This window comes from Ictalurus furcatus, chromosome 15 (genome assembly GCF_023375685.1).
Source record: "Ictalurus furcatus strain D&B chromosome 15, Billie_1.0, whole genome shotgun sequence".
Lineage (NCBI taxonomy): Eukaryota > Metazoa > Chordata > Actinopteri > Siluriformes > Ictaluridae > Ictalurus > Ictalurus furcatus.
In genome coordinates this window covers 17,435,543-17,448,670 of record NC_071269.1, presented here as the reverse complement: position 1 = coordinate 17,448,670, position 13,128 = coordinate 17,435,543, and the positions used below count along the sequence as shown (strand labels likewise).

The 13,128-nt window shown below is 41.4% G+C and overlaps 1 protein-coding gene across 5 annotated transcripts in view; it reads right to left on the bottom strand.

Annotated features, from left to right (window-relative positions):
• The window catches only part of samd11 (sterile alpha motif domain containing 11), a 65,391-nt gene that overhangs the window by 41,878 nt on the left and 10,385 nt on the right, over nucleotides 1-13,128 (bottom strand). For all 5 annotated transcript variants that reach the window (XM_053642802.1, XM_053642804.1, XM_053642805.1 and 2 more), the window contains exon 3: nucleotides 9,645-9,820. In XM_053642802.1, coding sequence (XP_053498777.1) covers nucleotides 9,645-9,820 — 176 coding nt within the window. The remainder of the gene's footprint in view (nucleotides 1-9,644; nucleotides 9,821-13,128) is intronic.

The following is a 13,128-nucleotide window of genomic DNA, read 5'->3' as shown; positions in this document are numbered from 1 at the left end:
CAAAAGGTTAAACAATAAAGGCAATTTTTCACAGCCTTCTTTGCTCATATTTACCAAGGGTGCCAATATTAGTGCAAGGCACTATACGTATATACGAATATATAATACCCATGGTTTTATTTGAGGTCATCATGTGCTGTGGTCATTACAACGATGGTTGAAGCAAGAATTTTCAGTATTCAAAAATTTTCAGAAGAGAAATACAAATGCAACCGTTCAGCACATCTGACTTTTCTACTGATGTGCAAAAGCCTTGTTACAGCAAAAAATAACACCTTAAAAAGCACATCAGTGAACAAACATTTGCAACTCTAATTACAGTATGTGTTTTTCAAATATTAACCAATTTGTTTACTTGAAACACTTTTTCAGCTTTTGAAAACTGGAGTTATTTGTCTGTAAAGTGATGACATTCTGCCTGGTAAATGATTGATGCATACATTTAACCTTTATATTAAAGGGCTACTCAGCACATAGGTCCCCGCATCCCCCACATCCTTCCACCTTCAGCAGTGCATTAATCCACAGAAAATATGTGCAGCAGCCTTTGCCCTGGCTGTTCACGCAAGCTATTATCCTTAAGCCAAGGTTCTGCTGTAAGCTCACTAAGCAAGGACGTTGTTAGCAAGGTAATTAGCACGCTTTTTCCTGGGTGGCCCCAGCAAGCGTAGAGCCGCTAATGAGGCCTTCCCCATACAGCAGCCAAGGTCATAATCTGTGTCAGGGCTCATGCTAACACCCGAGTGCCTGAGTCAGCTATCTAAACACACGCTGTGGAACAGACAGCTCCGCTAAGGACATCAGCCTGTGATTATCACGCACTGGAGACTATCTACATAATCTCACACTAAACCACTCGATACCTTTCATCCCTATAACCAACACATCGTCCCAGATATACCGATCAACATCGATGCTTATTTCTTAGCAGCTTTGTTTGGAGACCAGGAAAACCTGTTGATAGTCATTATGTTTAAAATTTAGCTCTGAAACACAATGCAACATTGTTTCCAAATAAGGACAATGAACAACAAAATGCAGCATTAAGTAATTTATATAATAATCATTTGTATGTTTTTCTAAAAAAAAAAAAAAAAGAAAAGAAAAGAAAAGAAAAGAAAACAGTCTGGTGTGACTCCGGAGTGGCACAACAGAAAACACTTTCCCTTATTGTCAGGAGAGCACGAGTCTGAATCCTGATGATGCTACAATGGAGCAAGGGAGCAAAAATTTGACATTTGGCAATCATGGGCATGTATGAGCTCATGTATGTGGAAGAGGGTAGATAGCGCTTTCCTCCAAGTGTGTTATGCTACATTGTGATGCAGTATAAAAAGATTGGTTGGTTGGTTTGAAGTATCTCAGACGAAGCATGTGTTAGCCTTCACCCTCTACAGTTCATAGCTATCGTATGATGGGTAAAGCTGGCTGGGAATTGGCAAGCAATCAAATCTAAGAGAAAATGGGGGGGGGGGGGACAGACCAGTCATTCTTAATAATAATCTCTAGGATGCCATTTAATGCTACTTTTCTATTTTTATGTTTTCATAGTTGTAGCTAAGCAGGTAACTAATGATGATCGTGATACATGTTAAACTATTGGGCCAAAATAACTCAAACTGACGAGCACTGAGCTATACACTTCATATTTACTTTCGGAAGTTTGAAATGTATGTTATGAAATGAAATAAACGGTAAAAGCCTCACAGCTTGATGGTTTCCGGTTCAATCCTGAGCACAGGTTACTGACTGTTTGGAGTTTCTCATGTTCTCCCCATGTCCAAATCCCCAAAAACATGCATGTAGGTGGATTGGCAAGCCAATGGATTGGTGTCCCAGACAAGGGTGTATTCTAGCGTCACGATCAGTTTTTCTAGGATAGCCCCTAGAGCCACTGCACCCATGACCCAGGATAAAGTGGCTACTGCAGATGAATGAATGAATTATTCAAAAGAAAATGCAAGGAAATAATCTCTAGTAAGCAGTTGGATAACGCGGCCAGTGGGTAGTCCATCAACAGCCAGAGTAAAACTGATGATGCAAACATCCAGTCTGTCTCACCACCCACCTGTATCCTATATCTGAACTACAGTGATGACAGATGAATATACCAATTTTAGATGCAATTCTCGCAATAATGCAGCATATTTGTGGGTTCGTACAAGGTGCAATGAAAAACAACCTGAAGGCAACAACGATGATCAAATCACTGAGAAAGAAAAACTGAATCGCCACAGAAAGCAGGCAAACACATCTTCAGTGCCAAAAAGTTATGGTTTCAGTACTCGTGCAGCTGCAAGCACTGCCAGCTGGGCCTCACGTGTGGCGGATAGTGACGTGAAGCTTTGATGCTGGATGAGAGCTGCACACCACCTGGGCACAAGTTTGCTTGGCTCAACCGATTCCTGAGACTCAAACACTGCTGGCACATGGCGGAAAGAATGACTGCAAAAGCAAATAATAGGTTTTTGTGGAAGAAGTGCAGGAAGAGAGACAGACAGCTCCTTTCTAAGCCCAGATAGCAGAGAAGACAGAGGAGCTGCCGCTTTATTCAAAGGTCACTGTGAGACAGCGAGCAGAGGGGGCATCCTGATGCCCGGCCTGACACCGTTAATGAAAACACAACGGAGACAGCCTCACCATCAAACTCACACCAGCGCCCGCCTGCCACCTGCTGCCTCCTAACAAACCGAAATAAAAGGCTGGGAGTACAGCTAATGCAAAGATGTCAGAGAGAGTCTCACAACAAGACAAAGCAGCACATGTGTTACTGTGGCACAGCCATTACCATTGCGCAAACCTGCTATTTATTATTCGAGTTAAAACGTTAGGTCTGGTGAGGGTCACAAACTTTGAAATACTGCATCTATTTCCCTATCCTGTCTTTTTAAAGACTCTTTATTATTCCAAGCACATCCAGACAGGACAGCAGCCTGCAACACATGACTCGGTTAGCAAAGGGAGTAGTAAATATACAGACATGGATACATAAATAAAACGCTGCACAGCTCGTCCTCTTAAGTTTTTCTGTTGTTTCTGCCTGATGGTAGGTTAATATGCATGCAACGCCTCAGAAAAATATAGTATTTCTCCATGCTGAGTGCTAATAGGCTTGTAGTAGGTAGACTGGTAGATAGAATATTGGAGACATTTGAGGAAATAATCAAATGGAAGGATTTACCATTAGTGGCTGGCATCAGTGACACTGATTACCTGTTTGAGTTGATGTAAAACTGAAAGTGTTATCTGCAGTGTAAATAATCATCTCACAGAAATGATCTATATATCGTTATTAGAGTACATTTCCATTGATATAGTTCCAGTTCTGTTGCCTTCCACCTCGCAAGAAACAACAAAATTTGTACAAAATGAGATTTGAATATAGTTTGAATAGTATAGTTTGAATATTGTTAGATTTTTTTATCATGCTTGAAAAAAATATAACAATAGCAATTCAGTGAATCGTTTTACTAATTAAAAGCTAGACTGCTAATGCTAATGCAAGCAAAACAGTTGAGCAGCTACACACAATAATAAACAGCTAAGCGCAATAACAAGATCATTTCTTATCTTGCACATTTCTGTTGTCAGAAATGAATTCCCTAATCTGTGCATGAAGAATTTGCCTTTGGATAGTATGATTTCATAATGGTTTGGCTTTTAAACTGGTGAACTATCGTTATTTAGCACCAGCACACTGTTGGTGGAAAAGATGTTCTAACAATTCTTTAAACATTTCATTGACATACAAAAAGGATCCAAAAACAAAATCTTTTTCTACATGCAAATATCTCCCCTAAAGAATATGATATTATATACAGGCAGGAAACCAGTGTATGGGAATATAAAATTAACCCAAAAACCCAGTTAATGTATTGTTAGTTTACTAAATGGTAAATACTCAACACTATTAGATACATACATCACATGTTTGTTCAAGAAGCATAAACAGGTTTGTGCACTGTTAGTTTTTATAACTGGTAAATGTCTGCAGTGTGTAGTTGGTTCTGCACACTGTAGAAGAGCCACGGCCACTAATTACGGCTCTAAGAGGAAGCTCTTTCCAGGAAGCCTACAGTGCCGTTCCCTCTTCCCAGCAGTCTACTATTTGAAATCACATGTGGAAATGCCTTAACAAAACAAAGCCGAATAAAGGGACCACATGGCTGCATCACTGGAGGTCAATTTTTAAAGGCACATCATTTCTCCAAGACAAAGAGTGCCGCAGGATGTCCACTAAAGAGACTTTGATCACATACCTGTCCATCTAAGGCTTGATGATATGGAAACAAAAAATCTTGAAAAAAGATTGAAAAAATGGTGTGCTTTTTTTTTTTTATTAAAAAGTTAATAAGTTCACAATTTGACTGCATTACGCCTCGTAAGAGCCTACCAATAAAATACAGAAGTACACAATAATGTGAACCTTCTACAAGGCTTACGCAAAGCTCAGTAAGCTCTATACATACTATTGGACAGACGCTATGCACTTGGAAGCTATGCCCCTAGCTTCTCGAGGTCTCTCCTGGTTAGCTAACGGCATATAGCTCCTTGTAATACTAACCACAGGTCACACACCTTTTCCTCAAAAACACAATGCCAGACAGGCCATCGTAAAATCAGTACAAATACCGAGATAGGTTGTTTAATTTCCTTTACCGCCCTGCTATTGCTCAGTGGGAGGGTCTATTCGGATGGAATCAACTTCCTCCTCCTATGATGCCTCTCTAATCCACTTACTCCATAACTGCTAGAAAACCATCCCGAAATTCAAACATAAATATTACAGGCCTGACAATCTGCTAGACACAAATGACTGCGACACTGGTCTTATAAAGAAACGTTAAGGTGTCTGATGGAGAAGTTGTTTTTAGAAGCTTCTAGACTGATATACTGCCTTATATAATCCATGGTGGTTAGTCAGTAATTACTCAGACAACCAGTCAGCACTTCTCAATCAGCCCTGGTGCTGACAATGTGACAGAGAGTGCACAGGGTGGCTTGAGGAAAAGTCTGACCACAACCAGGATGTTACTGCAGGTAATCAGGATGCCACTGCCAAACTGGTTCAGATAAGCCTGCACTTACACACTGTTCATTTACACTATGTCCTTATTTAACTGTTTAGACAACGAATCCTACTTCAGTGTTTCAGGGGATTCAAGCTCTGCAAGTTCTGGGATTATGTCTCCAGTCATAAAATAGCACAGTATTGAGTATTATCGGAGCTCCCACTTATTATTCAAAACCTGACATGTCTTAGCAATACCTCTTTTAGCATGAAAGCTAATCACTTGTTAGAATTAAGCTGGTTAAAAAAAGAAAGTGTACACTAGACGAGTCTCAAAATCTCAAAATGACTGTGATGCTCACACTACTTGCAGTATGCGGTTATGTGTATATATAGGTTTTCACATTGAACATGCAATTGCAGATGAGGCACTTGCATTGAATGAGCTTTCTCCTGAAGAGATTAAAGACTGCATTAAAGATGACCAGGTGCTGGGGTTCCGAGTGGCACAGAAGAGTGTTCACCCGATCATCCGGAGATCATGAGTTTGAATTTCGATGATGCCACAGCCATCCGTGGCCGGGAGCCCAAGAGAGCAAAACTGGCCGTGCACTCAGGGAAGGAGGGATGGCAAACTCTCTCTCCCCTTTCAATCACAGTGACGCTAACTAGTCATAGGCAACCGTGAGCTTATGCGGAAGAGGGCAGATAGCACGTTCCTCTGAGTGTGTTACGCTACCCCCTGACGTTACAGGAGCCGCAGTTCGAAAAGATGTGGTCGGATAGCCTTTGCCATCCCTGGTTGTTGGATGCCGTGTGATAGTGGAAAAATGCCTGATGGGTGGGAAGCGGATATAAACATCAGGGGGAAACATCCCCAAAAAAGATGACAAGATGCTTAGGAAAACACCAAATTTTGTTGTTCAGTGGCCCACAGGCATGTGTGTAAAAATTATGCTTTGGGATATTCCATTGCTACCAGGTCAACAGGTTAAAATGGTAAGCAGAGACAAAGCACTGACTCTGTAGGCCAGAAAAGCATACACGTATAGGTGGACTGTTATACTCCAGATGTATGAATAAGATTCCAAGTATAATGTCACCCAACACATCTACCACAATAACCCCAATTGCTTGTTGATAGGGCGTAAATACACTCACATATAAAACCAATTCTCCATTTTTCACCCATTGACTAAATTCAATTTGTTAAGACCCTTCACAACTCACTTACCCAGCCCCTGCTCAATGGAAATCAGATTGCATAGATTGAACATCCCATTATCTGTTTGGGTCAGATCCCTGTCTAAGTGAAGTGGGGATGAGGCGAAAGAAGCCTGGACGAAACAGACGAAGAGACGAGGCTCCTCACAGTCCGCCGCCGTTAACTGGGTAAAAGCCCTCCATATTCGTCATAAGTGTTCTTTAAATTCATTAGCATCTTTAGGCGCTGGCGGAAGAAGCGCCATGGGGGGGTGGAATCGGTTTAACAAGGTTAGACGGATCCTGTAATGCGTTATTGTTCAAGATCTGTCCTCATCGTCGCAGACAGATTGTAGGCTGGAGCTCACTAAGAGGGTGAGGCGTACTGAAGGGGTGACAGAAAAAAAAACTTCTAAAAGCTACACACACAGAAGACATATATCTTGTATATGTTTCATGCATATAAACAAATCTGTGCAACATACTGATCATTATCATCTGTTTTTCTTAAATGAGTTTACGCCTGAGGGGTTGAAACCATATTACATTGGATTTCATTTTTGAGGAGCCTAGTTTATTCTTCATCATGGCTTTGCTGGGAGGAAAATATGCCTGTGAACCCTGTGTAGGATGTATATTCACATGTTATGATCCATATATGCAAGAACAGCTTTGCGCAAGAACACTTTACATTCTGCAATGGTTTCATCTCCTGCCATAGACGATCAGAAACGGTGGACAAAATCCAGTGTGATTGTGAGGTTTTCAACAAACGCTGTTAAGATAGAGCAAGGCCTTTTCCTTCTGTAACCTTTATCATTAGAAAAGAGACGGCTTTTCCAAGAACAGAAAAACACCTACGCTGCAACCAGTATCTTAACTAGCTACTGATAACTTTATATCAAACACTGAAAATAGAAGCACATAGAATCATAGACAGGGTATAAATGGACTAGCAAGGTTAAGCCGCCTGTCTTTCAAAGATAAAAATCATTAATTTCATTTTTGGCATCAACAACAGACTATTTGCTCTTAACAAATGTCTTAAGATGGATTTTCTTTTATTTTTAGACATTTGTGGAACCAGCCTCACCAATGGTCAATGCACAGAATGGTTTGAAGAAGCAATGCTGGGGATGATTTATTTCTAGCCCAGACTGTAGATTCCAGTAGTCTATCAGAGACAGTCGTGTCTGGGGATTACACAAAGGGAAATATACAATAGGCAGAGGACCGTTGAAGATTAGAAGAACATCACCTGGGCTTTTTCCAGTCTTCAACTGTGCAGTTTATGTGAACCTGTTCTCAGTGTAGCCTCAGATTGGCTGGCAGGAGTATAACTTGATGTGGTTTTCTGCTGTTGTAGTTCATCTGCCATAAGGTTCAACGTGCTGTGCATTCTGAGATACTTTTCTGCTCCACAGTTGTAAAGAGTGATTGTTTGTGGTACCGTAGCCTTCCTGTCAGCTCGAACCAGTCTAGCCATTCTCCTCTGACCTCTCTCACCAACAAGAAATTTCCACCCATAGAACCGATTTTCCCTGGATGTATTTGTTTTTCACACCATACTGTATAATCTCTGAAGACTTTTATTTTGTGTGAAAAGCCCAGGAGCTCAGCTCTTTCGGAAATACTTAAGCCAGCCCACTTGGCACCACCAATCATACCACAGTATGATCAAAGTATCCGAGATCACATTTTCCCCCATTCTGATGTTGTATGTAAACATTACCTGAAGCGTTTGACCAGTATCTGCATGATTTTATATATTTCCACTGCTACCACATGAATGGCTGATTGGATAATTGCGTGGATGAACAGGTGCACAGGTGTACATACATTTACATATACATTTACATTAATTCATTTAGCAGACACTTTTATCCAAAGCGACTTACAAATGAAGAAATACAAGAAAAGCGATATATCAAGCGGAGAACAATACAAGTAGTGCCACCATACAAGATTCATTAATAGAGTTCAAGAAAAAACAAACTGTGCAGAGTAGAGGTGTAAGAGCCAGAGGAAGTTTTTTTTAATTTTTTTTTGGATAATGTGGGGTTGGCGATTTAGGGGTTAGTTAGGTGTTCACGGAAGAGGTGGGTCTTTATCTGTTTTTTGAAGATAGTGACAGATTCTGCTGTCCGGATTGAGGTTGGAAGTTCATTCCATCACTGAGGGACAGTTAGTGTGAAGATTCTGGAAAGGGACCTTGAGCCATGCTAGGGTAGGCACTACTAAGCGTCGGTCATTAATCATTACAGTAAGACAGTCCCAAACTAGCAGTGCTAGCTTGGGCAGCAATGCTCCAGTTATAAAAATGAAAATTATTTCAATATTAGATAAAGAGTACAAGGCCAGGCTTTGTAGCATGTCCTTTAGGATACAAAATCAGGTACTTTGACCAAAGTATAGTTGCTGGTTGTAGACTCTGCCATGGCTGACATCTGCTGGTTAATCATCAGCTGTAATACATTTAGGCAGACTGAAATCGCCAGAAAATAAGCTAGAGCATTTTAGTCATGGCTCTTACCCTATCACAGGCTTGTGTGTGCTATAATAGGCTCCCTTGAGCTCTTGTGTCTGGGAGCATGAAAAAAAAAACTACTTGTGGAAATTTAATGAGCACAATTTTTTTTTTTTTTTTTTTTTTTTTTTTTTTTTTTTACCTTTCCTCACCCTAATTAGGGTTGCGGAATACTACATGATAAATACTATACATCAGTTTGTTAATCTTGCACATTTAATGTTATGTAGTTAAGTCATGTTTGTTTGTACTCTAACGGACAATTAGAGTATGATTTTTACTACTTTAATGTTAGAAAATATTAATAAGGCAGTTCATAATAACGATTACAAAAAGGTACAAAACAGTCCAAAATGCACCAAAATACACGAATGAGTATATGAGTCATGTCTTTTTTAACCTCACTGCAAGCACATAGTATTTTTCATTTCACTTTTACAAAGATGAAAGCGGTAACATTGTGACCCAGAAGAGTCATCAATCCGAAAGAGATTCATACTGTAACAGCCCGGTCTGCTAACTTGCTTTTCGAATGTTGTGCTGTCTCGGCAGCTGTCTCACTGCTAAACCCATATCATCTCCACTCCTCACAGAGGAGGTGAGAAGTCCATGTGTTTATTTCCGTGTGTGGTCTGCGGGCTGGCGTCCATACCTATTTAAAGTCCCAGCATGTCAGAGTGTGCCTGTGTGTATGTGTGTGTGTGTGTGTGAATGTAGGTCTATGTGCATGTGTGTGCAGAGATAAGCTGTGGGTGTGTGTCCGTCTGTATGTAATGTAGAATGTGTGTATATAGCAGTACAGGTCTTCTCTTTAACACTGCTCAGATAGATATCTCTATAGTAATCACCATGAAGTAGATGGAAGATTTGATGAGTGTGTTACACAAATGCACAGAAACTCACCTCTTTCTCATCGTAGTGTAGTGGAGCTCTTCTTCTTGCTTGATGTCAGCATGGTCCGTGCTGCTTCTCTCGCCACCCTCGCTCTCGTCACTGCTGAAGACGGAGGCCAGCTCCTTCTTGGGTACGCGATTTGGCGGCAGAGGGATGGTGCGCTTCTCAGCCAGACGCCCACGGTTCTGCAGGAGCACACATGAGACACACACACACACTGAGACACTGAGGACAGGCCCAGGCATCCACTGCATTCCCACACTTAAAGGAGTTCAGCCAAAAACCAAAAAGCAGACGAACCGGTACAGGAAAGCACCGTGTGCCGTGCTTTCAGTTGGTATTGTACAAAAAGCAGCCAATTCAAATTTTGTCCTCATGTCACAGACTTCATAATAGTCACAAGAACCGCAATGTTTGTGGCATATCTCTATCCAAATATGTCCGCAAAGTTGACCGTAATCATTTATGTAATTCTCGAACTGTTCTCACTACTCACTGCATACGATCTCAAACAACTTCTCAATTGCCCAAGCGTCACCTCAATCAAATCAACTTCAAAGTCGCTGTCAGTGTTTGTCACGTGTAACAAAACCAGACGTTATTTTTCCACAATAGAGAGGTGAGTCAAGCAGATTTAAAAAGGCGGCAGTCTATGACAGTGAGTCATGTCTAGATCAAGAATCGTCTCAGCCTTAAGGCCCTTTCACACTGAGCACGACGCGATAAAGCGAAGCGAACGACCAACGACCAACGACCGGTGCTTTCACACCGAACGCAAAACGATCGATCGCCTTCGGCTAATTCACGCCTGCACGATAGGTGCCACTAACCGAAAATGCATTTTACGCCTGCACACTAGGTGGCGCAACCCACTATTCAGCTGATATCATCTATGAACACTGAGAAGAATAACCACTCAACTGTTGGCGCATAGCACCACAAGGCACACAAACTGTTAAGAAGCACAGAAAAAGAAAGAAATGGATTTGAAAATGGATTTCGCTGTGACTTTTATCAAAAAATTCTCTGTTCTCAGACACCAATGATAACAAGAACTCAACATCCATTCTCTTCTCTCTTCCAGAATACTTTTCTTCTGTGTGTACACTGGTTTACAAAACAGCTTTCTGTGCTATAGCGCCACCAATCACGCTCTTTTGTGCAACAGCAGTGGCTTCAGGCACGTGATCTAAAGCTCAAATCTAATTGGATGGCCCATTTCATTGCAGCGAGACGGGGGAAAAAATCAACACACTGGTTGGGAAAGAAAAAATCTCGCTTTGCCGCACCGGTGTGAATAGCTCCATAGGGATCTATTGTTTTGATTCAAGAGCATCATCACGACGTAGATTTGCTTCGCTTAATTACAACAATAATAATAAGTAATCCATTAACGTTAGCATCACTTTTTGAGTTTCTGTGGGACTCTGACTGGCTAATTTATGAACAAAAAGTTGGCATTGCGCAAGAAATGATCTAGCAACAATCCGTGGACGATGAATTATCAAAGCATTTCAGAAATTTTACAATATAATTGAACATTTTACACTGTCTCTGTGTATCCACACGTTTAATGGCAAACAATTCCGCTTATAAAGATGAACACTGTTTGGAATTATTATTATTATGGCATTTTTATCTCAATATTTTTTATTTTGCATTATACAAATGACAACTTTTCACATAGTGGTCAGCATTCACTCCTGCAAAAGATGACATCACTTTAAGCAATACAGCCAACGTCGGTCGAAAGTTCTGGCTTGAACAGTCAGTGTGGTTTTTATTTGGTGTGGACAGACCATGTAGAAACAGAGATATGGTAAATAAAATTTGTTATAAAAATGATGTCATGTTTGTTTTGATTGTCAAACTAGCACAGGAGAGTAGCTGTGTTTACTGGAATATCTTTGACATTTTCTTTATTGTATAAACAATCGGTAAGAAATGTTGGAATCTGTGGACTCGGTTCTGAATTGGCGTGGCTGAATTGGATGGGTCAAACAAACCGGAGATAAGCAGACAACATGACAGTGAAGCACAGAAGAGTTGAAGTGGATACGGTAAAACATTCTTAAGGGTTCTTTATAAAGATGAAATCAAACGCATACAAAAACCAAAACAGCCGCAGACTGCCTCTCCAACGGTTACAATTACATTACAACTATAATAGTTAGCTAGATAGTGCACTCTCTCAAAAGTTGAAGGAAATGTGCAATACTCTAAACTTCCATGCATGAGATTCCACAAACTCCATTACAGACTGAGAAACAGCGCATCACTAATAAGAAGGTTGTGTGGAAGATAACTGATCCTAGCTGAGGGATGGAGGTGAGGTCAGCAAGGGAGATGTGATACTGACTCCATCTCTTCCTCTGTCCCTCTAATACATCTAAAGAGATGAAGGGATAAAGAAGAAGAATAGCTTTGGGGGGTAAGTGTGACCTTTACAGTGACCCTTACTGAGTCTCTGTCTTCCCTTGTGTGAGGGAATTGTGAGAGGAGGTGACAAAAAGTCAGAGAGAAAGCTTGTCTGGGGTTGTAATGTATGGATGGATGTGCCTTTGAAATCCTCAGCTGGAAAGGCAGTGCATGGGACTGTGTGTGCGTGTGTGTGTGTGTGTGTGTGTGTGTGTGTGTGTGTGTGTGTGTGACTGCATGTGAGCACGCCTGTGTCTCAGCTCTGTCAAACTCCGGCTAGCCCTGCAGCTATCCCTACTTCCGCACGCGAGGCCAGCACACACACACACACTCACACACACACACACACACACAGACACACACACACACATACATACAAACACACAGACACACACACACCCATGGCATCCCACAAGGACAGCAGTGTGAGTGGCAGGCTGGGGCAGGGGGTGGAGGAGACTAGCCAAGAGGCAAACAGGTGCAGGCCCTCTGGATTCTCTCAAGTGGCATACGTTAAAAGGAGAAGAAAAAAAGAGTGAAAGATGAAAACATCCCAGAAGATGAGCAGGCTGCATAGTTCCATAGTTCCAGACAATATTTGTGTTGTTGTTGTTGTTGTTGTTGTGTTGTTTGGCTCAGTTCTTGAAGACTGAGATGTGAAGTGCAACACCGTGTACAAGTTAAAGGGCGTCAGTGATTTTTCTCATTAAAAAGAATCACCAGGAAACACAGACTGACACTTTCAAAGAAAAAACAAGTTTCAGTCTCTGAGTTGCAAAGTGGGTGTATAGACTGCATGGGCATCTGACTGCTATAGAAAGTCACAGGAATGCATCGATTTAGTACTGAGGCTGCAGAGGAACTAAAAAAGTCTTCCTGTCGCCCATTACGCCTCCATTCTGTCGTCCCCCCCCTCAAAAAAAAACAACTGCTCTTGTCCTGCACCTAGACCTTGTGGTAAGCCCCCGCTCAGCCCCCAGGTCCTATTCAGCACACTAAACAATGTTTCCACACACTGTTGTTCTGGCAACACACTTCCGCGTAACGTACGGTGTTCCAAAACAAAAACATGAAA